Source organism: Phoenix dactylifera, chromosome 8 (assembly GCF_051530095.1).
Source record: "Phoenix dactylifera cultivar Ajwa chromosome 8, Ajwa_hap1_PhDact_Kaust_v1.1, whole genome shotgun sequence".
Classification (NCBI taxonomy): domain Eukaryota; kingdom Viridiplantae; phylum Streptophyta; class Magnoliopsida; order Arecales; family Arecaceae; genus Phoenix; species Phoenix dactylifera.
In genome coordinates, this window is record NC_143197.1 from 28,197,753 (window position 1) to 28,221,487 (window position 23,735).

General features: G+C 35.4%; 2 protein-coding genes across 10 annotated transcripts; one reads left to right on the top strand and one right to left on the bottom strand.

Moving 5' to 3' along the window:
- Nucleotides 1-540: 540 nt before the first annotated feature.
- On the bottom strand, nucleotides 541-21,738 carry LOC120110296 (putative histidine kinase 2). 9 transcript variants are annotated; one of them, XM_089925067.1, is made up of 12 exons: nucleotides 21,682-21,738; nucleotides 20,341-20,420; nucleotides 7,070-7,214; nucleotides 6,316-6,925; nucleotides 6,123-6,214; nucleotides 5,938-5,994; nucleotides 5,303-5,527; nucleotides 4,535-5,233; nucleotides 4,016-4,391; nucleotides 3,053-3,633; nucleotides 1,686-2,897; nucleotides 541-880 (listed from the first exon to the last, which is right to left on the bottom strand). In XM_089925067.1, exons 6-12 carry the CDS (start codon nucleotides 5,986-5,988, stop codon nucleotides 671-673), a joined length of 3,354 nt encoding a protein of 1,117 aa, XP_089781193.1. In that variant the 5' UTR covers nucleotides 5,989-5,994; nucleotides 6,123-6,214; nucleotides 6,316-6,925; nucleotides 7,070-7,214; nucleotides 20,341-20,420; nucleotides 21,682-21,738; the 3' UTR covers nucleotides 541-670. The 9 variants fall into 9 exon arrangements, 8 of the variants coding, with proteins under 8 accessions (XP_089781193.1, XP_089781192.1, XP_089781191.1 ...); XM_089925066.1 differs by lacking the exon at nucleotides 7,070-7,214 and having other exon boundaries at nucleotides 21,682-21,737; XM_089925065.1 differs by lacking the exons at nucleotides 20,341-20,420; nucleotides 21,682-21,738 and adding an exon at nucleotides 19,434-20,333.
- LOC120110297 (cytochrome P450 714C2-like) lies at nucleotides 15,478-18,956 on the top strand. Its single transcript, XM_039124893.3, has 4 exons — nucleotides 15,478-15,859; nucleotides 16,342-16,568; nucleotides 17,503-17,750; nucleotides 18,074-18,956. Exons 1-4 carry the CDS (start codon nucleotides 15,568-15,570, stop codon nucleotides 18,123-18,125), a joined length of 819 nt encoding a protein of 272 aa, XP_038980821.2. The 5' UTR covers nucleotides 15,478-15,567; the 3' UTR covers nucleotides 18,126-18,956.
- Nucleotides 21,739-23,735: the final 1,997 nt, after the last annotated feature.

Sequence of the window (23,735 nt, forward strand, 5' to 3'; positions counted from 1 at the left end):
AAAGGCCTTATTGTATGGATAATTGAAGCCAAGGTTAAGCTCTCAAACCTCTTTCTATCCTGTCCCCAAATCTAGCCATTACTTATTAAGAGTCATTCGTATCTTGCTCTTCTTTTGCTTCCTATCTTTCGTCCTGAAGTCAAGGTGATAGCAGAATGTTTTAGTTAATTTGAGGATATGAAAATTGCCATTAGTTTCAAGCTTCTGAGTCCTTTTTGTTTTAAACTAATTCGGTGAGTTAGTTTGTTGGATGCAGAAGAAAGTTTGTCTGGAAGCCTCAGAGAACTAGCAGGCCCTCCATCAGATGCAGAATCACAAACTGGACAGCCATCTCAATAAGTGTCTAGCACAGTAGATAGAATGAAGTGATACTGATATTTAGAGCCACTTCATGCTTATTGTTCTTCTATTGAAAGTCACCGAAGTTTGTATTTGTAGATGAATGCTCCCTTTGCACATCACACGCACACAAAACTAGATACAATGCCATGCCCATGAAGTGTTATAATTAAGTAAACACAGTAGTCATAGAACAACCAATTTAAGCAAACAAGGAGAATGTAATAATAGAAAAACTTACAATATTTGTCTGATCTATAGTACAAACAAAGACATAATAGAAAAGAAATGACAGTTCAAATTGTATAGCAATATAGTCGATTCATTTGTTTTAGTTTTGATAAGCATTATTGATAGTTTCCAATAGCTCATTACTTTTTAGTGGCTTTGTCAAATGGAAATCCATTCCAGCGGAAATTGATTTCCTTTCTTCCTCAGGTGTCGCATGAGCAGTCAAAGCAATTATTGGGATGTGGAAACCATAATATTTTTCCTCTTCCCTTATTTTCCTTGTTGCTTCATAACCATTCATAATAGGCATCTGAGAGAAAAAGAATAAGATATCAGAAAACTGATTTAGTTAAATAAGACAATTATTGTGAAGGTACTGCAACATAACCATCATCTGTTTTATATGAAATAAGAGAGTACAATGCACGATGAGATGCTTATGTGCAAGGTAAGTAGTAATAGCATTTTTAAATGGCTTGCAAGCATAGTGACAAATAAATACATCAATAGACATAATAACAAAAATAAGATAACATAAAACAGAAATACAAGTCGATGCTTAACATGGTATTTAGTGCAAAACATTATAATATGTTATATATGCATGTGTGTGCATTCTAGCAGATAAGAACTATAAACATTAAGAAAAAAAACTGAAGGGACAAAAATCATCACAAACTTTGTTATTTTATTTTCAGAAAGACTTACCATAACAGGTGGAATTTAATGTACTTTCTATCTGAAAATCAATAAATAGATCCATATGAGCACTTATGTATTGATATTCGGTTACTCTAACGATGATTTCATATGCTGCTACTCAATATACTAAAACAATTTTATTTATTTGAGCAATGGAGTGGTAATGTGTTACCACCAAGGTTTAAATCCTAGACCTAGCCTAGGATCAAGCCCTTCGGAAAGGGGTATCAACATTGGACTCGAGCCCAGTTGACCAATACAGTCAAAAAGTTTTGTCATTCAAAGTCAGCCACTTAGATCCTTATTTTAACTTGGAGTTCTTTATAGAATTTCAAATCCAAGTAGTTACCTTCCTTTTGGACGACAATGATTATTACTAGTATAAATACATAATTGCTAAATTTTTTTCTTACCTCACAATCCATTAGAATAATATCATAAGGTAAAGGCTTTAAATCTCCTTGTGGTTGGGCAGTTCCATTGTGCTTATCAGATGTTCCTCGCAAAGCCTTTGTAACCAAGTCCACAGCATCCCGCCCATTTTCAGCATGTTCAACAGTTGCACCAAGTCTTGAAAGTGTGTGTTTAGCAACCTTAGATAAAATGGGCATATCCTCCGCAAGTAAGATGTTCATGCCACTTAAGGGTGTGTCATCATCCATACTGTATCTCGATCCAGATGTTTTGTTGGTATGTTGGCTTGATTGCGAAGCAAAAGAATTGGACAATAAAGTTTTATCATCCATAGAAGAACCAAGCTCGATAGATTGTTGTCGTTCTTGCATTGTATTCATAATCTGTATTCCTTGTGGATCATCTACATTTGTTCCTCCGAACTCTTGTAAAAGTTTCAGGAGTGCATATAAACGAGAACCATGTAATGGTTTTTGCAAAACAAGATCACATTTCTCCTGATTAGAACTACTTAAATCAGCGGCCGGAGTATTGAAACTGGCCAACCAAACAATCTTGCACTGGATATTATGAATGCTGCTAGTAAAATTCTTCAAAATCGAGCATATTTCTGACATATTTCCACTGCTCAAATCAATGACAATCAAAATGTAAGTTGGCAAACCACTAAAACTTAGCTTCTTCAGACGTTCCTTAGTGGTAAGAGGCAAAGTTTGATCAGCCACATCTACAGAGCTAGAACACCCCTCATTTTCTTTGTTATAATTGAGAGATGTGGTTCTGGACAAGGAATTGCTACGTGACACTGAATCGGGCTTTGCAGAGGCACAAAGACTATTCTTGATCTTTTCGAGTGAAGGATAAAGAAGCTTGTGGTGGTCGATTGCCCATACCTTTACTCCAAGGCTTTCCATCCATCTTTGCATAATTTCTTTTGTTTCACCTTGAATCAAAAGTAGAGAGTGAATTCCTTCCATTTGAAGACCTCTTTTGAATGTCATGGCACGAATTTTTGATTGGGCAGTCATATTTTTCCCAGCAAGTTGAGTACTAGCAACAGATGTATTTCTTGGATGCAACTGAGAATTGGTATTCTCTTCACCATCCAAAGATGCATCACTTGACTTGAGAAAAATGTTAAACCTAAAACATGTTCCTCTTTCACCAGGATCTTTCTCCTTAATGCTAATCTCACCACCCATCAGTCGCACCTAATAATAGTAAACGAAAGTAGGATATCAATTCAACGAACAGAGATATAATCAAGGTAAAGCATAGAAAATTTGCAACAAATTTGTAGGCAAAAAACACAGGAAAAAACTTGAATATACGTTACAAAGAAGCAACAGATGTAATTTTTACTTACAAAGGATTGAACTATTCCAAGTCCCAAACCAGTGCCCTCATGTCCTCCAGTAGTTGTTTCTTTGACTTGCACATAGTTCTCAAAGACAGAAGCTCTCTTTTCCTTGGGTATTCCCTTACCAGTGTCCTCTACCTCAAAAATAAATTCAACAGAATCTGGGCCATGCTGAACAGGATTAAGAATTTCCATATTAGTTTCATTCTTCCAAAGGCACCTTGTCAGATGGCTTAATATGCTAGGAAAGCGGAACTCATGGTTCGAAGAAAGTTTAAAATTTTCTAAGCTAGGCTTCTTAGCCCAAGCACGCACAACCACGTGTCCCTCGGATGTGAACTTCACTGCATTGCCAAGTAGGTTATCGAGAATCTGTTTAAGCCGTCGACAATCTCCTTTGACATTTGAACATCTAAGAACTGAGCAATCACAAGGATCCCAAATCACCTCTAGGCCTTTCTTAAGAGCGACAACATGGAATATGTCTGCTGACTCCTCAAGCACTTGAGCCATATCAAATTCAACCTCTTCTAGTTGCATCTTTCCTGCTTCTACTTTACTTGTATCGAGAACTGAATTTACTATCCCTGTCAAAAAGGTTTCATCAAAAGAAATCAGTAATTTGTCTGTAGAATGTTTTCTTTCTGAATGTTACTAGAGTAACATGATAAATTACTAACAACATGAACTCCATCAGCACAACCCTTTAAGCTTGAATCAGTTGGGTATCGATAGAAAATTTTGATTTGAAGAGGAAGCTAACAAAGTTTTCCAAGATCAAGCATGAAAGAAACTAACAATGGACTACGAGCAAACATAAATGTTTTCTTTTTTTTTTTAGGGGAAACAAAAATAATTTCTATACATGCATTTAGATTTATATGTATGTACATTTGTATGATGTTGAAAGTGGTTCTGTATTAAATACGCGTGTTGTATCATGAAGAACCAGATAAGGAAACTATATACCTAGAAGTTGTGATGCACAAGTACTCATCTGCTCCAAGTGCCTATCCAATTTGGAATTTGGGGTGGCATCAAGACGACAAAGTTCTACTAAGCCAGTGATGCCTGCGAGAGAAGTACGCACGTCATGGCTGGCACTAGCAAATGCCAAGCTCTTATTCATACTCTTCCGCTCTGCCTGTTGAATCGCCTCCTTTTGCTTGATGAGGCTCGCATATAGAAATGCTTCCTGTATTCGCGATCTCCTCAACAGTTGCAGCATGATGGAACTTCCGACAATCACACCGAGAATCATAAGTGACAGCAGTGAGACAACAACTATCTTCATCTTATGAACGAGGGGAATTACTTCCTTACAGGGAAAAGCAATTACATATACCTAGTAAATAACCAAAATTCGATCAATTTAGAGCAAGGCAAGGCATAACTATTAATGGAAAGGACTGAACTGAAAATGACATCATTTCATAAGAAGAAAGCATCAAAAAGCTTTAATTCCAGGACCAATATCCAATGCATTACCATTCTGATTCCAGAAACATCAAGATGAGCACAACCAAAATTGTATCTCTTGCCCCAAATGCTCAAATAGTTAGTATGAGATGGATCACTGCCTGTACCTTCAGGGTTATCAAGCTGGCATGAAAAATTATCATGCTTTTCAAGTGGTAAGGTATCACTCTTATCCATTACATGGATTGAAACTGTATTATTACCAAGCACATAGCGAGTATGCGGTGGTCCAGTCTCTGCTATGACATGCCCATCTTCTGTAGCTACATACAAGTGCCCGCCCCAAAGGTTGACACGAAAAATATTATCAACGAGATCTTTTATGGCAATTCCGATGGAAATAACTCCTGATCTGGCCACTGGAGCAGTGAAAAAGAGCATCTGATCCCTAGCTTTGTTCCAGCCAACTCCCCATGAAGCATACCTGCTCTTACCATTTAATGCATCTTGAAACCATTGGGAACCAATTTGTTGTGGAGAGCAAGGAATCACATCTCCATACACCATCCCAGTATCTCGATCTACTGATTGGCTGTACCATTTATGTGCAGCAGAATAATTGGAAGAATCTGAAATATTCGAAAACATCGTGCGCGCCTGGTTCTCATCATTGTAATAGGAGAGAAGCATTCCACCATGTATACTAACATAAGATATCTGTGATATCCATGGCATTGTTGCAAATGCCAGGAACAAATTTGGCGCCACCTGCAAATCGAAAACATCAATTCAGTACCAACCTACTCTGCTAATGGCATATTGCACTCTAATATCTACCTTGTCTGCGATGTTGGAGAATGCGGACAAGTCTCCAATGGAGCTTAGCACCCTGGTGACATGAAATACAGTGGCATTCGCCTGCATCAGGAGATCCGCACGGTCATGGACGTGCGCCAGCAACAACTTGACAGGATCATAAGGATCATCCCGCATGGCGGGCTTAATTTGCTGGGTCATGAGTACCATCACCGAGATCGCACTGACGCCCAGTGCCACTAGAACCTGCATGTGTTAATGATCACAGTAGCATCTAATTCCATTTTCACCTTATTCCATCTTCCAATCCAACAAGGACGAAGGTTATTTTTATAAGCATAGATTAATGGAATAAGACAGTATAGGGAATGCAACCACATGGCCAACTAATCCTATCCGGAACCCTCTCCTAAGAGTATCTCATGAAAAAAAGGAAAAATAATAAAGAAGAGAGATGGGAAAAAAGAATGATGAACAAAAAGAAGGGATTAAAAAACAATGAAGAAAATGATATTCATGAAAAAGAGAATGACATGAAAAAAAAAAGAAAACAAAAAAGAAACACGATAAAGAGAGAAAGAATGATGAAGAACGAGAAGCGATCAAAAGAAAACAACGAAGAAAACGATATAGAAAAATCGAAAGAGAAGGATTACCAGAGGGAATATGATCCAGTAATGAAGAAAAGCGTTCATTTTCGCACTCATTCTTGCCTGCATGTCAAAAAGATCAAGAAGAAGAAGAGTAAGAGGATAACGCTGAAAGAAAACTAGATACGCAGCAAAGAAGATAAAGAGTTTTAACTCTCTTCCTTAAGAGCGAAGGATTATGGATGCATTACCTCTTCTTGAAATCTTCTCTCTCTGCTCTTTTTTTTTTTTCATGCACCTCTTATTTTTTTCCCTTCCTGCTTGTTTTGGAAATGTATAAATGCTTTATATAAAATTGATCACCAAAAACAACTCAAAGTGAGAATCTTCCCAGATTTTCTTTTTTTAGGTAACAACAGCGATAAGGCCAAAAACGATATTCACCTTCTTAAATATGTAAATTAAATAGGATACAGAAGCAAAACCCTAAGCAATGAGCATGAAATCGTTTAACCCTAGCGCATAGCAAGAAGTCGGTCCTTGGACTCCCGTTTAATTTTCCCCTTGACTCGTGTAGACCGGCAGCGAAAATATTTCTATTCATGCTTGACTCTGAGACGCTGCCACGCGACATGGAGCCCGAGCCCCCCAAACCGTGGGCCCCCACCGATTCGGTTGGAATCTTCGAGCGGCCCCCGAAACTAACGGACGCGCCGCGCGGCCTCCACCGGTTCGGTTGGAATCTTCGAGCGGCCCCCGAAACTAACGGACGCGCCGCGCGGCCTCCACCGTTGTTTTGGGCTTATCGAAAGCTATCCTTTCGCGCCTTCCCACCTCCGATCGGCGCCGGCCGGGGCACGGCGGCGGCCTCCGCGACGTGCGGAGCATGTTCGGTGAAATGCCCGAGAACGCGCTACTCGCTGGCTGAGCCGAACTGAGCGGCTTCGCCGGTACGGTCTCGCCGGGTCTTCCGGGCCTAAGAGATTTTGAAGGCGCATATGCTCTCCTTCATGCATGATTGGATGATGCGAAGTCCAAGGGCGATGGTTTCTCTCTGCACATCAGAGGTAAGGAGTCATTGATACGATTCAGTCAATTTAAATTATAATAACTATATTAGTTCTTCATTTGAAATGTTTTATGACACATGGCAAGTTTGTAGGTTGGATCTTGCTGTGCAAATCATTTCATATCTTACCAGTCTTAAATTCTGTATGCTTTCTGTTTTTGCTCTTGCGTCTAGGTGCTTGTTTCTCAAATTTTGATGTTGGCTTTAGAAAATAGCATGATCCAGCTTAATTATTTTGAAATGTGCATAATTTTGCTTCCCTCACTTTGTGTACCTGGAAGAATTAAAAATTAATTTGGTGGGAAAATACAACTCATCATTCCATGCTGATGCTTCTATGTGTTTGAATTAGATTTTTTTATTAAAAAAAACTTGAGGAGACAAGGAGGATGCGCAATACTCCTCCCAAATGATCTTGACATCAATTGATGGTCAATCTCTAGGATTCAATGTCTGAGGAGGACTTAGTGATTTGTAATGAAAACTAAGTACTTAGGAGAGACAAGTGCGTCACGAATTGAATTTTTTTGTGTGTATGTTTGTGTTTGTTGTATGATGATGAAAGCTTCAATAAATAAGCTTGCCCTTCTACTCTTGCATCAAATATGCATGTCTTCAACCTCGCAATTGGGCAACATGCCGTGTTTTGCGGTAAATAAGCACCTCATTAAGATGCAATGACCCCTCCATGCCTATATTTTCGCACATGAACTAATCGCTAATCAATTCTACGTTCCCATCATATGCCATATTGAGAATATTAATTTTTCATGGAAAGGATGCAGTATTTCTTTTTATTATAGCTTAAACAAAATTCACATGTTTGGATTCTATGTTAGTTCTATAATATATACCTTCATAAATGTGCGATAATTATCTATCAATGGGGGTGCAATAAAAATCATGCATGCTTGTGCACTAAATGCAGTATAATAATGCTGCAGGTTTCAACTCTTTCATATGATATCCATCATAATGCTAGCTTGTGCGCATTTACGACAATTACAAAAAAGTAGAAGTGTTGACTAGTTGGCTAGAGAGAGAACGTTGCATCTAACGACTTATATTTAGCTTCTCATTACCGAGTTCCTTAACTTGTGGATGGCTAATATAAGAAAATAAAAAATATTCAAATTTTTCAAATATCTATTTTAGAATTCTCATATCGAAGTTTTTTTATCTTAGAATTGAAGAGAGGGGATTATATCTTATATTGATATCATGCACTTATAAATATGATATATCTAGAATATTGGTCCTCGTGCTTATCAATCTAATATATCTAAAATTATCATTTTTTATTATCTAGGTCAGTATAAACAAGTATATCTTAGAACATTCACTAATATATTTTTAATAAAAGTCGATCAAAATTTTTCAATCATATTCTTTTTACTATCTTAAATTAACTTTGACAAAAATATATAAAAAAAATAAATGTCCAATGATTGAAATATCAATTTTTGGTTTCCATCTAATGCTAGGATCTACAATTATCTTGTTTCTTTTTAAAATTTCTCCACCTTCCAACTTTCATCTCAGCCAATATATTCGTGATATATCTTGATATTGATCACTATAATAATGAGAAAACCTGGGCTCCCAAGGAGTGTAACCGCCTGAAAAGTATAGAATTTTTGGTAATAGAGTGGGGCCCATATAAGAGAGAGCATAATTGAAAGAAAGCAAGGAGAGCGCAAATTCTCTCTACCAATAACAAAAACATGATTAAAACCCAAATCCGAATAATTTTTATCACTGGAGAAATCATCTTATAGGACTTGGGACATCTTTTATTTATATTTATAGAAATACTCATGAAAATAAAATCAACAACATGGAAGACCATCTTTTTTAATAGAAGAACTCTCTTTTTATTTATTAAAATCTAAAAAATTTTGGAATCGTATACAAAAAAAGGAAAGAGAACTTTGGAAAGCCACCCTTTTTATCAATCTATTTGGCACATTCAATGCACCTGTCAAGATCCAGATCTCAACCTTTAAAAACCCTAGCCCTTGCTCTCTCATCTTGTTCTCCTGTAAAATCTCAAGCCCTTTCTCCTAAAATGACCTAAGGTAAGTCTCTCTAAGCAGGCAGGCCTCATCATCGTAAGTTCAACTAAGCTTAGTGTTTTTGGTCCTCATTCTTATCTTTATTTTTGCATACTTCGTGCTCATAAAACTTATGTATTCAAGCCAAGGTTAGCCTACCTTTTGTGTTCCTGCATTTAGCTTATGCATCATTATTTTATTTTAAGAAATAATATGGCGGATTCTGCTTTGCATTTCCAATATGGTGACAAAAGATTGAAAATTTACCTAGGCAAATAGATTGTTGTGGGAGTACCCTAGGCATTGAGAGGTTCTTGTTTGCTTGGCAATAAAGAGTGGTAGATCCCTGCTCTAATTTACGATTGTTTGGGTATTTCCGTAAGAATAACTTGCAGGAATCAAACCTATTAGACTTCCCAGCCTGCAATCTTTTTAAGTGCCCACCTAGGTCCCAGCCTAAGTCCCAACCTGTGGAACTATTTGGTTTACAACAAGAAAAGGAAACCTACGGAGGTCATTTTATTCCTTCTACAAAATTTGCTTAAAGAAAAACATTCGATTTGCTTAAAGAAGAATCTAAAACTAAATATTCTTTAGAATAATAATAATTAATTGCTACTTTGGCCTCCTTTGGATTTTTTTTTCTTATTATCTTTCTATTTTCATAAAGAAAAATTTATCCTGTCCCCTTTCGTTCAATTTTCCTCCATTGAGAAAACTATCAAGAATGGATGGGCATTTAAGTGACTCCCATCTATCCATAAACAAGAAGGAAAATAATAGAAGATGACATGACCCATACCAAGAAAAAAATGTTTCACATACTAATGAAAGGGGAAGTATCATAGTTGCACAGTCTGTCAACTTGAATAAAATAAAATTCACCGACATTTTCCTCAAGTTTTACAAATAGAAGTTCGCGGCATTCACTTTTCTCATTTCATTTTGAAAATAAGACATTGAATTCTTTATTTGAACTTTTGTTCAAAAGGAATTATTCTCACTCAAACCTCTTTTTCATGGAAGAGTTGTTCATAAAATCCCTTCAACGCACTTGACTTACCCCCCAACCCCAACTAATGCTCTTTTAATAAAAGATCCATACTTCACCATATCCTTAGACCTCAGGTATGAAAAAGATCCATTTTTTTGATTATGTTTATCGTTATGCGACCGAAACCTATCATCATGATGCAGCTAAACTATGGTGATTGAGGAGACTCTTCACTTCTATCCTCCTACTGCATTTGTGTTATGAGAAGCTTTCCAAGATATGAAGCTTGAAGACATTTGCATTCTAAGAAGGCATCACTCATAAATCTTCTATGTGTTACGAAACTGGTTTTTGCTGCATCCAACATAACTCATAAATCTTCTATGTGATTTAAATAAATGCACTGTGGATCAAGAACTTTGAGATCCATGAATGAGAGATCAGTGAGTCTGCATCTCCCCATGGAGTTATGATAAAGTATCCTATGTTTTTCTTTTGTTTTTAGGAAAAGTTAATCTTTTAAGCGAAACAACAGCAAGCCACCTAATACTTATTGATAAATGAGATCGAGCAAGAGAAACATACCAAAGGGGGATTTTAAAAAAAAACGAAAAGAAAAGGAAAAGAAAAAGAAAATGAAGAAGAAAGAAATGAAAAGAAAAAGAACATACCTTGCATGAATACTAAAAGTTCGGTCCAACAAAGGATGAACTTATAGATTAATCAAACTTGTCCATAATTTAGCATATCTCATATTATCATAAAAGACCGGTTACATCCTAATTGATGACCTAACCATATTTCGAAATTTGAAATCTGAATTTAAAATTTTGAAATTTGAAATTGAAAGATTTGTCCACCGAGCAACCTATATATCAATTGGATTCATCCAAGATGAGAGGAACATGCAAAAGGAGAATTAGAAAAAGAAAAAAAAAAAAGGACAAGGGCAACATGGAAAAGGAGAATTAGAGAAAAAAAGAAAAAAAAAGAAGGAAGAATTGAAAGGGGGAAAGATGATATCTAGCCTAAATACTAAATATTCAGTCCAACAAAAGATGAATCCATAGATCAATTGGACTCATCCATGATTTAGTATATCTCAGTTGATCATAAGACCGGCTAGATCCCAATTAATGACCCAACTACATTTCAAAATTTAAAATTGGAAGACTTAGTCCACTAAACTTTGATTCTCCGAAACTATACACCATATAGCAAAAGATCGGCCTATAGATCAATTGGTTTCGTCCATAAGAAGAAAAGAGCAACATGCAAAAAGAAAATTAAAAAAACAAAAAAGCAAAAAGCAAAAAGAAAACAAAGAAGGAAGAAATTAAAAGGGAAAAGATGTTACCTAGCCTAAATACTAAATTTTTGGTCTAACAAAAGATGAATCTATAAATCAGTTGCACTTATCCATAATTTAGTATATCTGAGGCTTCTGAGCTGATCATAAGATCGACTAGATGCCAATTAATGACCCAAATACATTTTGAAATTTGAAATCTGAATTTAAAATTTTGAAATTTGAAATTGGAAGACTTGTCTGATTCACCGACTATGGACACCAATATATTAAATTTGGTTTGGAAAAGGCCAACCTATAGATCATTTGAATTCATCCATAGTACAAGTCTATCCTAGCTTATTCTAAGATCGAACAGATCGCAATGTAACAACCCAACCATGCTCCAAATTTAAAACTTAAAATTTGAAAACATGTTTGGCATTACCCTAATTGAATTTTACCACCAACACACTAAAGTTTGGTCCAACAAAAAACCCAACCTATAGACCAATTGGATTCGTAAATAATTTAATTCTATCGATCCTATTGCAGGACCAACTAGATCCAAATCTAACAACTCACCTATATTCCAAATCTAAAATTGAAATCTAAAATTTTGAAATATGAAAACCTATCCGCTAAGCTCCAATTATGTAATCCTTTCACTCTAGCGTCACCATGTCACCCCAATGACCCTATTACATTCCACATAAACACAAGGCACTGCCTAAATGAGTTTTCATTAATAAAAATATCATGCCCTAAATTCGACGCTTGGGTCTTCTGTATGACAGCCATATTACCTATAGGGTATAACCTTATAAGTATGTAAGACCTGACACTTAATAATAGAAGATAAGAAAATAAGATAAATTAAATATTATTATTAATTACAGATAATTGAAGTTGTCCATAATACAAGGTCAGATATATTTAATATGAGATATAGAATTTGATTGATATTTTCTAACCAGAAGTTCCAAATCAAACTCGTGAAACTAGGCATCCTATGGCTCTAAAAAGGAGAAATAATGGCATGACAAGAATAAACACCCACATATTCAAGTTCGGGCTAATGAAAAATCAACCTATAGATCAATTGAGGTCATACATAATTCAAGCCGATCGGAACTCGGTTCAAGACTGGCCTAATCACACTCCAAATTCAAAATCTAGATTTGAAATTTGAAATTTAAAAACTTGTTTGGCCACCTTTGAATTTGAAATTTTAAAAGGTAAGTTTCTTCGACATTACCACCTCGATATCCTCGTGTCACTCCAAAGGCACTACCTAACTAAGGGCGTGTTTAGATATTGCTACAGGATTGGGCTAAAAATCCTTTAGGATTTGTCAATTGGACTGTCCATTTAAATATGGCCCTGTATCAACTAAATACCACCTAATCTAAATTCTATGGGAAGAAAAAAAATCTCCATAGATCTTATTTGTTTTGTAGTCCAAAGCCTCGAATCTGAGCTGGATTTGGATAGGCTATTAGAAAATACAAAATGGATGATCTAATGGATTCAATTTCTACAAAATTTTTAGTTTAATTCTGTAAAAATATTCAAATAGATCTTGCGTAAATATACTCTATTATCTCTCCTTTATCTCCTTCTACTTAAATTAAATGCCAAAAGCGGAGAATAAGCTCGTCCTTTCTTGGATATATGGATAACTATTTTAATAAAATTAACTTAAACAATGAAACAAAAGACAACCATCTCTTTCAAACAATTATAGAATTTAGTATATATTAAATACATATATTTATCCTTTATATTTATCTCTTCAATGAAATATATAAAATTTTAATTCTGTAAAATTAATTTTATTTATTCAAACTTATTTAGATAACTTTTTTATGTCCTTTCATAATTTATTTGCCATGGAACTCTAAAAAAAACATTGAACATATTAAATGTTAGTACTATATTTACCTCTTCAATAGAATATATAAAATTTGAATTCTATAAAATAAATTTTATTGATTCAGACTTATTTAGATCACCCTTTTTTTGTCCCTTCACAATCTAATTTGCAACGGAACTCTATATAAAATATATGTTGAATGCTAGTATTATATTTAGCTCTTCAATATAATATATAAAATTTTAATTTAATAAAATAAATTTTATTGATTCAGACTTATCCACATAATTTTTTTTCTTCACAATCTAATTTACAATCGAACTCTACATAAAACATTTGTTGAATGCCAGTATTTTATTTATATTTTCAATAAAATTTTAATATTATAAATAATTTTTATTTTTTATATTTATCTGGATATTTTTTTATCTTTTTATAATCTATTTTGCAATGGAACCCTACGAAAGACAATGCTCGTATTAAATGCTAGTATTATTACAGATAATGATTACGACAATTTTTTTTTACTAAAATAGATGTATCATACATTAACCCATCCCTTTCAAACAATTATAGAATTTAGTATATATTAAATACATATGTTTATCCTTTATATTTATCTCTTCAATGAAATATATAAAATTTTAATTCTATAAAATTAATTTTATTTATTCAGACTTATTTAGATAACTTTTTTATGTCCTCTCATAATTTATTTTGCAACGGAACTCTAAAAAAAAATATTGAACATATCAAATGCTAGCACAATATTTACCTATTCAATAGAATATATAAAATTTGAATTCTATAAAATAAATTTTATTGATTCAGACTTATTTAGACAACCTTTTGTTTGTCCCTTCACAATCTAATTTGCAACGGAACTCTACATAAAATATGTGTTGAATGCTAGCATTATATTTACCTCTTCAATAGAATATATAAAATTTTAATTTAATAAAATAAATTTTATTCATTCAGACTTATCCACATAACTTTTTTTCCTTCACAATCTAATTTGCAACCGAACTCTACATAAAACGTTTGTTGAATGCCAGTAATTTATTTATGTTTTCAACAAAATATATAAAATTTTAATAATATAAATAAGTTTTATTTTTTATATTTATTTGGATTTTTTTTTGTCTTTTTATAATCTATTTTGCAATGGAACCCTACGAAAGACAATGCTCGTATTAAATGCTAGTGTTATTATCGATAATGATTACGACAGTTTTTTTTTTACTAAAATAGATGTACCATGCATTAACCCATCCCTTTCAAACAATTATAGAATTTAGTATATATTAAATACATATGTTTATCCTTTATATTTATCTCTTCAATGAAATATATAAAATTTTAATTCTATAAAATTAATTTTATTTATTCAGACTTATTTAGATAACTTTTTTATGTCCTCTCATAATTTATTTTGCTACGGAACTCTAAAAAAAAACATTGAGCATATCAAATGCTAGTACATTATTTACCTATTTAATAAAATATATAACATTTGAATTTTATAAAATAAATTTTATTGATTCAGACTTATTTAGACAATCTTTATTTTGTCCCTTCATAATCTAATTTGCAACGGAACTCTACATAAAATATGTGTTGAATGCTAGTATTATATTTACCTCTTTAATAGAATATATAATTTTAATTTAATAAAATATTTTTATTGATTCAGACTTATCCACATAACTTCTTTTTTCCTTCACCATCCAATTTGCAACCGAACTCTACACAAAACATTTGTTGAAGGCCAGTATTTTATCCATGTTTTCAATAAAATATATAAATATTTAATATTATAAATAATTTTTTATTTGACATATCTATATACTCTTTTGTTTTTTTATAATCTATTTTGCAACGGAATTCTTAAAAAAAAATCTTGACCATATTAGATGCTAGTATTTTATTTACCTCTTCAATAGAATACATAAAATTTTAATTTAATAAAATAAATTTCATTGATATGTGTTGAATGCCAGTATTATATTTATATTTCTAATAAAATCTATTTTTTAATATTATAAATAATTTTTATTTTTTCACATTTTTTTTGTTTTTTTTATCTTTTTATAATCTATTCGTAATGGAACTCTCCAAAAGACAATGCACGTATTATAATATTTTTTCTAAAATAAATGTATCATACGTTACAGATATGAATACAACTAAAAAAATTAAAAAATAATAGATTTTGGAGTCAGGTAACCCTCTCGCCTCCACCCAAAGGTTATGGATCAGAGATATGAGATTCCCTTGCTTCCTTCATCTGCTCCCAACCGTGCAGAATAGAGCCTTTCGCTTGTATAGCCCTGCACCCCCATTGTCGGGTATATAAAGCTTATAGATCAGAGAGAACATAAAGAGCTGAGGAGGAAAAAGGAGAGGAAGAAGATGGAAGGTGCTCAGTGGGACACTTTGCTCCCATTCTTTGTTGCAGGATTTGTGAGCTTCGCTGTGTTCTACCTCTCTAACATCCTCTGGCTAAGGCCAGAAAAGATCAGAAACAAACTGAGGAGCCAAGGGATAAAGGGTCCTTCCCCTTCCCTCCTCTACGGGAACATATTAGATATGAGGAGGATCGTCAAGGAGGAGAAGGAGACCCAAAAGGGTGGCAGTCGGCATGTATCAGCCAGTTATACCTCTGCTCTGTTTCCTTACTTCATTACGTGGAGGAAGGAATATGGTATGGTGAAAAACTTGGAATAAATTGCATGATATCTCTTTTTTTTGGGTAAAAATTGCATGGTATCTTTTGATTTGCTCAAGTATGTATCTTTCTAAAAAAGAAATAATTAAGTTTTTTTTCAAGAATTCTGGTTCTACTTTTCTATTTGGAAGATTTAGCAAGGGAAAATTAGATGTTATGATTAGGGGAATAACCCATTAGATCATCTTCTATAAAAGATATCTTCTTTTTTTTAAGTAAATGATCCATTAGATTTGTTGTTTTTCCTGGAATAAGAAATAATATCTGTGTAATTTCATCGTTTATCTTGAGTACAAATGGAATAAGATCATGCTATTCATTCCACTAAGAGGTTGAAATGATCCTATAGTGTTTCTTTGTTGCATTCTTTTATAACACTGTGGAAAACTCAGGCAGCTCCTTAGTCACTGCTATTTGCTTTTCAAATCTTGCCTGAATAAGAAGTTTGGAATTGGTAGGTCCAATATTTATGTACTCAACGGGAAGCATACAACTATTGCATGTAAGTCACCCTGATCTCGTGAAGGAGATAAGCCTCTGCAAGTCTTTAGATTTAGGGAGGCCTTCATACATACAGAAAGAACGCGGAGCTCTTTTTGGTCGGGGCATTATAGCATCAAATGGTGCTGTTTGGGCTCACCAGAGGAAAATTATAGCACCAGAGTTCTTCATGGACAAGGTTAAGGTAAGTTCAGCTCTTATTGGTATTTTCAAACCTTATTTGTGTTTTTGCACAGTTCATGCTCACAAAACTTTGGGTAATTTGGAGCCAAGGTTAACCTACTTCTTTAAGCCCTGACTTTAGATACTGTGGCATGGTACTGAAGCTGAATTTTTGGGCTTTTAGACATACACTGCTAATTGATCATGTGCCTAGGCTTAGAAGAGCGGCGGATTCCTGATAAAATTAAACATGTTAAGAAAACCACTAAATTGTTTGGAAAATTAGTTTGAAATTTTTCTCATAAGCTATTACCTTGTTATGCTTATACTATATTATATTGGTTGGCTATGATAATGTCAGACATTCAAAGTAGGGATTGGTAAATAATGGTGCCAAACCTTATCCATGAGATGTGCACTATCTCCGATCACTATGCAAATATATACTGTGAGCAGCGCAAATTCAGTTTTTCCTTTGATCCCCTCTTGTTTACACTCCATGTCCTGCTGCTCCCAGCCTCTAAGTGGTGGGCACATATAAACGCTTGCGCTCTTTCTCAAAACCTTATAAAGTCCTATTAACCAACCATTTCATGAATAGTGTCATAAAAATCACTTACATTTTGTTTATTTACTACAGCTGTATGCTTGTAATCCCTTTTCATATTGCTAGTATAGATATGTCTTCAGTCCTTTATGTTGACAGATTCCAACTCTGGTTAGCAACAATGTCAACCCCCACACAAGAGCCATATGAAACTCATGTATTCATGTATTATAAATGTAATATGAGATGTGGACAAGCAGAAGTTTAATATGAAATTGATTGTGAGAGAACAACTGTGATGACTAGCTATGAGTCCCCCCTCCCCCCCCTCTGTCATCTTTCTTCCCGAGCTCTAACCATTTTTAAACCACATATATGTCATCACAATGTAGAGTGCACATATTTGCAGCACATGGTGGACTTAATTGTGGAGGCCACAATTCCATTTTTGGAGTCATGGGAGAGCCTGCTTGAGAGTGAGGGAGGCACTAGAGAAATTGTAGTGGATGAAGATTTAAGAAGCTTTTCAGCAGATGTAATCTCCAGAGCTTCTTTCGGAAGTAGCTATGCTAAAGGTGAAGAAATATTTTCTAGACTTAGGCAACTTCAGAAGGCAATGTCCAAGTCAAGCATACTTATCGGGATTCCTGGCTTAAGGTAATTTGGACCCTTCTGTTAAACTTCTTTTTAAATGCTTAAGCATGCTGAGACTTAACAGTCTTGAAATAGTTCCTAATAGATTTTTAATAAGCCAAATTTATCACTGCAATCTCTATTGATCATTGTTTCCTTCTTCCCTTGGGAATACGTTTTTGCTAAGGACCATCGTAGAATTCTGTCATGTAAGTGAGTTCTCCAACAACTCACCACCAAGCTTATCTGAGTTTATTCAGATTTCTTACTCTTATCACTAAAATATATGCATATTAAATTGCTAATAACCAACATCAGATAGTAATGATAGCTCTATCATTTAACAGAGAATATTTTGAACTTGATGTGGTCCAGAACAGTTGCATTTGGCAGAGATGACTTCAATTATTTGTTTAGCAGAACAGACCCCCTCTCCCCGGTTTGTTTAGTGGGTAGGAGGTTGTGTTAATGTCAAGTGGACAATTTTTACAGCTATCTTTGGAAACAAATCTTTCTTTATTAATAGGGAGGGACGAAGCATCTTTTGTCCCATCCTACCCACTATGATTACAATAAACATTACTCCTTGTCCAGCCCACCCACCAAAAAATAGCAATATGTGGCTTCCATTAAACACTAGACAAATTCTTAATGGCCTTAATATGAGGACACCTAAGGACAAAAGCATATGCTCTATCAAAATAAAGGAATGGAACATATTAACTTTTCGATAGTTTTGGGTATTTGAATACATCATTTATTAAACATCTTCTCTATCAAAAACAAAACACTCTGTAAAAATATTTGCATAAGGTGACCTAAGTAGCAGAAGATTGCCAAGTTTGAATTTCTTTTCCCAATCATATTTCACATTTCTACGAGTGTCGTATTGGTGGTTTTAACATCTAGGATGCAACAAGGAGCATGATATTTTTTTGATTTTTTTCTATAAGAAAGCAGTTAAAAATGATGGTATGACAAGCCAAAAAAAATTTCTTAATTGCAAATTTTACCTGTTTTTTTGAAGAGTCAAATATTTGACCATGCATTTAACAAAGTTAATGATATTCCTCAAAATTAAAGATTCACACTACTGATCATGGTTTACAAATATTTAAATCTGTAAAAATGAAGATCATATATGTTTGGAAGCTTTCTGCTTATGCATCAAGGAAATGCAAAATAAACAGTTCTAAACAATATTTGATGATAATATATTGTAAAATTGTCCAACAAGAAAATGCAAAATTCTATTTATTGGTCAAATGGGTTTGGGTTTCGGATTCTGGGTTTCGGGTTTCGGGTTCGGGTTCAGGTTCGGATTCCGGGCTCGGATCTGAACTGGGTTTCGGATTATTTTTTTTTTTTTTTTTTTTTTGGGTTTCGGGTTTGAACCAGGCCCAAGTTGGGTCCGCAGTCAATAGGACCCGTGACAGGCCCTTCTTCTTCCCCAAGCCCCCACGGACAGGGGATGAAGAACAAGAGGAAGAAAGGACCCGGGGGGGGGGGGGGGGGGGTTTGCGGCAGGGTGGCCGGACGGTGGCCTGGCCGGCAGCTTGCGAGGGACGCGGCCGTCGGTAGGGCGGTCGTGGCCGGCAGCAGGGTGCCGCGGCGGCTCGGCCGTGAAGGGAGGGTCCGAAGATGACCTCGGTTTGGGGCCCAAACAGAAAAAAAACATCATGAAATAAAGGGCCAAAAGAGGCTTACCGGTGCTCGACGGAGGCGGCAGGAGGGAGGTCTCGGCTGCAGCTGCTCGATCCGGTGGTCAAACGGCGGTGGCAGCGGCGCTTTTCCGGAGAGGAAGAAGATTTCAAAACAGGGGAGACTCGCGACAGGGTTTCGGACAGCACTCGGCCGGGAGGGCACGCCGATCACCAAGGAGAGGAGGAAGAGGGAAGGAGGGAGGAGGAGGAGGAGCTTGGAGGTGCCCTAGGGAGGAGGGCTTGGGGGGTTTTATCACCCCCTTGTATCGGCTCTCCGCCGCGTGAATCGCGGCGGCCGAGCGAAATCCGCGGCCGGGATTGGCCGCGGATTGATCGGAGGGGGGGGTGCCGCGGGATCCCTGCGGCGCCCTTGCCTCATTTCTTAACATCAACTTTCCTTAACATCAACTTTCCCTCTTGAACCTCCCCATCCCAAAAATTCCACCCCCAGGAAAGAAGGAAAAAAAAATACTAGCATGCTTCTACAGAGGGATGGGTTTTTATTCCTGCTAATGGTCTTTTATATATCCTAAATTACCTTCGCCATGACTTCACACTAGTTCAAACTGGGATGACACCAATTTTAAGAGCAGAAAAGGTTCTAGAAATGTTATAAAGCATTCAGTGCTCTATGTAGCCGACCACCTAATGACTGCTTAAGACTTACCATTCTACCTTAAGATTGAGATATATTTCTAAATTTGTGATATTTGGCATCATCCTCTCTCACTTACTCTAGCACACGTGTGTATGCACGCAGTAATTAGAAGATCCATAAAAAGGCCTACTAAGAAACTTAATATTTCACCAACAAATCAAGAAAGATGTTAAAGGACAATATCACATACTATCACAGTTTGCTTTTCAAACCTAAATATATTAACCAAAAATAAGTCAAGAAGTATTCTTACCACTCCAACAAATTTTCTAGAGTAATTGCTCTTCCAAGTTGAGAAAATATTAGACAAGGAAGGAGGAGAGAGAAGACTAGCTGCACAAATATCAAAACAGGCTGTTAACAACCCCACTGGAGAACTTGGAAAGAGATCAAAAGTAATTGACAAATTAACACGATTCCTTTTTTTATTTCCAATTGCTCAAAAACAACAGTCTAATCTTCATGAATTATGAAGCAGAAAAATAACACCTGCAATAAATTCGGCACTATTTGTGAAAATCAAAGCACTAAAATGATCTCATACGCTTTAACCAGACTTGCTAAATGGGTATGTAGAGGTGAGAAATTTCCTTTGCAGTTATTGTAAGGCCTCCAAAAATATCTTGCAGTTCAGATGTACAAAAGGATAATGATAACTTTCTTCAAGCATGCAAAAGGAAAGACAATTAAAATTCACATTATCATTCAATTAAACGAGTCCCTTGGGATACATCTTACTAATTATATACATTATCCAATTAATGGGATGATACTGTTTGATAAAAAAAAAATTGCACTATTCTTCAAGAATTGCCCTATACCCAGTGAGATGGCCCCTCCTCCAAGTGACGGTAAGATCACACCAAAACATTACATATTTTGGGGGACCCCACCTGCATTTGATGAAGGTACCAGATCCGTAAGAAGGTCCCCATCATGGAAAATTTATACCATACAAAAATCTACTATTTTAAGTGGCGAACTTTGGAAGCCAACTGATGGATCAAGAGAATTTAAGACTACGATAGGTTGCTGAGAAAGTGTAGGAAGGATATGCACGAAAGAGGACATAATTTTCTCCATCTAGATTCTAGGCATACTTAACCCATTTCCACCCATTTTTCTCTACTTACCTTTCTCAACAATCAAACATAGAGTAAGTAGTAGTGCTGCCACAGGTAATGAATAAAAAGACAACTTTCTTTACCCACTGCTCCCTCTGTTTTTCTTTCCACCTTGACCCATTAAATTCCTTTTTAATCAGTTTTGTACCATTCCATAATATTTAAATAACAAATCGACCTCTTTAAAATTAAAACTGCTGTGTCTCTGTGTGTTGTGTGTATGCATGCACGTAGATGAAATCAATTAATATATTTTGAGAAAAAAATTATTCAGTTTTTGCTGGAATTTCAAAAAGTGAGATCCGAACTATGTAAAACTTTCAAAATTTGCTAACAACCATATATAAACATTACTTAAATGTCAAAGCAAAGAGAATGTGGAAAAGGAAAGAACTTGTTTTACCCCTATCTTCTTTTATCATAAAACTAATAAAACAAACGAGCAATTAATAAAAACTAATTCTGCTTACCCCATTAAGAAGCTTACGGCCATTGGCAGGAAGGATATTCACATACTTGGAGGCCATGAGACACCCCATAAAGCAGATAGTGAAGACCTTTGCAATTGGCAGAATAGCAAACTTCATCGTGGCAAGGATGGATTGCCCTCCACCCCTCTGAGTGTCCACCAGGATGGACAACAAAGACTTCTCCATTTTACCTCCGTAATGAATCTCTCAACCCAGAGGCACAAATCTTTACGCATACACCGCAGCAGCTCCCAAATCACCAACAGAATCGTGAAAAGTTGTGGAATTCAGCATTCCACGAAAAAAACTCCTCCAAACCCGTAGCTTTAATAGAACCTAATGTAATGCTTATTCCTGCAACGAACAAGAAGAGCAGGCAACGTTCACTCTTTTGTGAAACATTTTTTTTTTTTAAAAAAGCACTTTTTAACAAATAACAAGTTTAGCACGACATATTAGAGATAAAAATGAAACATTGAAAACTTACGTAAAGCTCAAGAACGTAGATAAAATAAAGATAATTCTATTAATGCAAGACGATTTCCAGTAACATATTCCTGTTTCGTTAGAAATTCACGAAGAAAGGGGTAGAAAACCGCAGAAAGAAACCTCAAATCCTCCAAAGAAATCTCGAAAACCCCAAACAGAACCCTTCATTCATTCTCGAAAGGATTTTATCCTCTTCTTTTTTATTCTCTCTCTATCTCCTTTTCAGAGCAAAAACCTAAATATCAACCCCACCGCCAAAAAAAGAACAAGAAGATAAGCAGACCACCAAACAAAGAATAAATAAATTGGGTCCATTCTCGAGAATTCTCAGTAAAAAACGTCATTGCCGGACATAAATCCTTCACTAATCAGACGCGGAGAAAAACTAATAAAATACCAAAATTTCATAACTCTTCTCCAATTCTTGAGTTCCAAACCCATTCCTCTCCCAAAAAAAATACCTGGATTCTTCCAAACAAGAATTCAAACCAGAGCACAAAAATCCTCTTCCAAGTCCAAGATTTAAAGAATGCTCGAATATTTAATCCACTCCAAAGCCCTTAAGATTTGGGAGGAAACTTCGAAGAGGCGGGAGGAAGGGAGAGAAGAACGAGAACTCTTTCGAAGATTCGAAGATTCGCCTGCTGGCTTCCGGCGAGTTCCGTCCAACGGCCTACGACCCTGCAACTCTTGAAACCCGAGGATCGTTCCGTATATAAAACAAATACGGATCCGGTCAAAAGTTCTGGATTGCCCCCGACGTTTGGGAGAATAACGATGATACCATTCCGTACGAGAACAACCGGCCGCCCGCATAATTCTTCACTTCTTTGAAAGTACGAGCCGTGGGACCATGCAATCTCTCTCTTACTCCGGCCTGCCTGCTTGCCTCGCTGACTTTAGGAAGCTCTCCCTTCAAAGTTGGGAAGATTTTTTTTATTTATGATATCCTAATTTTCATACCATTTTGTGCAAGTGTAACTTGAAAATCTTACTTAAAATAGTCGTGTTACTGCATTTAATCGAGAATCTTCTTTGTAAGGACGTAAATTCAGTTTTAAATGTGACACATAGGGGATTTTGTAGTTTAATGTGGGTTGAAATTACCAACTCCAATTTTTAATGATTTGCGGCTTGTTTAGAAACTTTTCTTGAGAAAACAAAGCTTTTTATAAAACTATAATATTGTAAATGCGCTGATTCTGATAATCTATGTTATGTCATATGTAAGCTCTCAATAAGAAATACAATGGAGAAATGTCATATTAGGAGTATGTTTGATGTTACTTAAAAAAAAAAAAAGTATGTTTATACTTTTTTAAAAAATAGGTTCTCTAAATATATATATGTGTGGTAAATTATCTAAAACTTGCTTTTATTAAAAAAGATTAAAAAATATTTAGACGGCTACTTTTACAAGGAAAGAAAAAATTTTAAAAATCAAATTTGGAGGGGGGGGGGGGGTGCTCTTAACTTTAGCGTGGGATTTCATATATTAAAAAAAAAAAACTTTGGTGTGAGATTTGTATGTTATTTTATTTGACCCCTTCATAATCCATTCCACT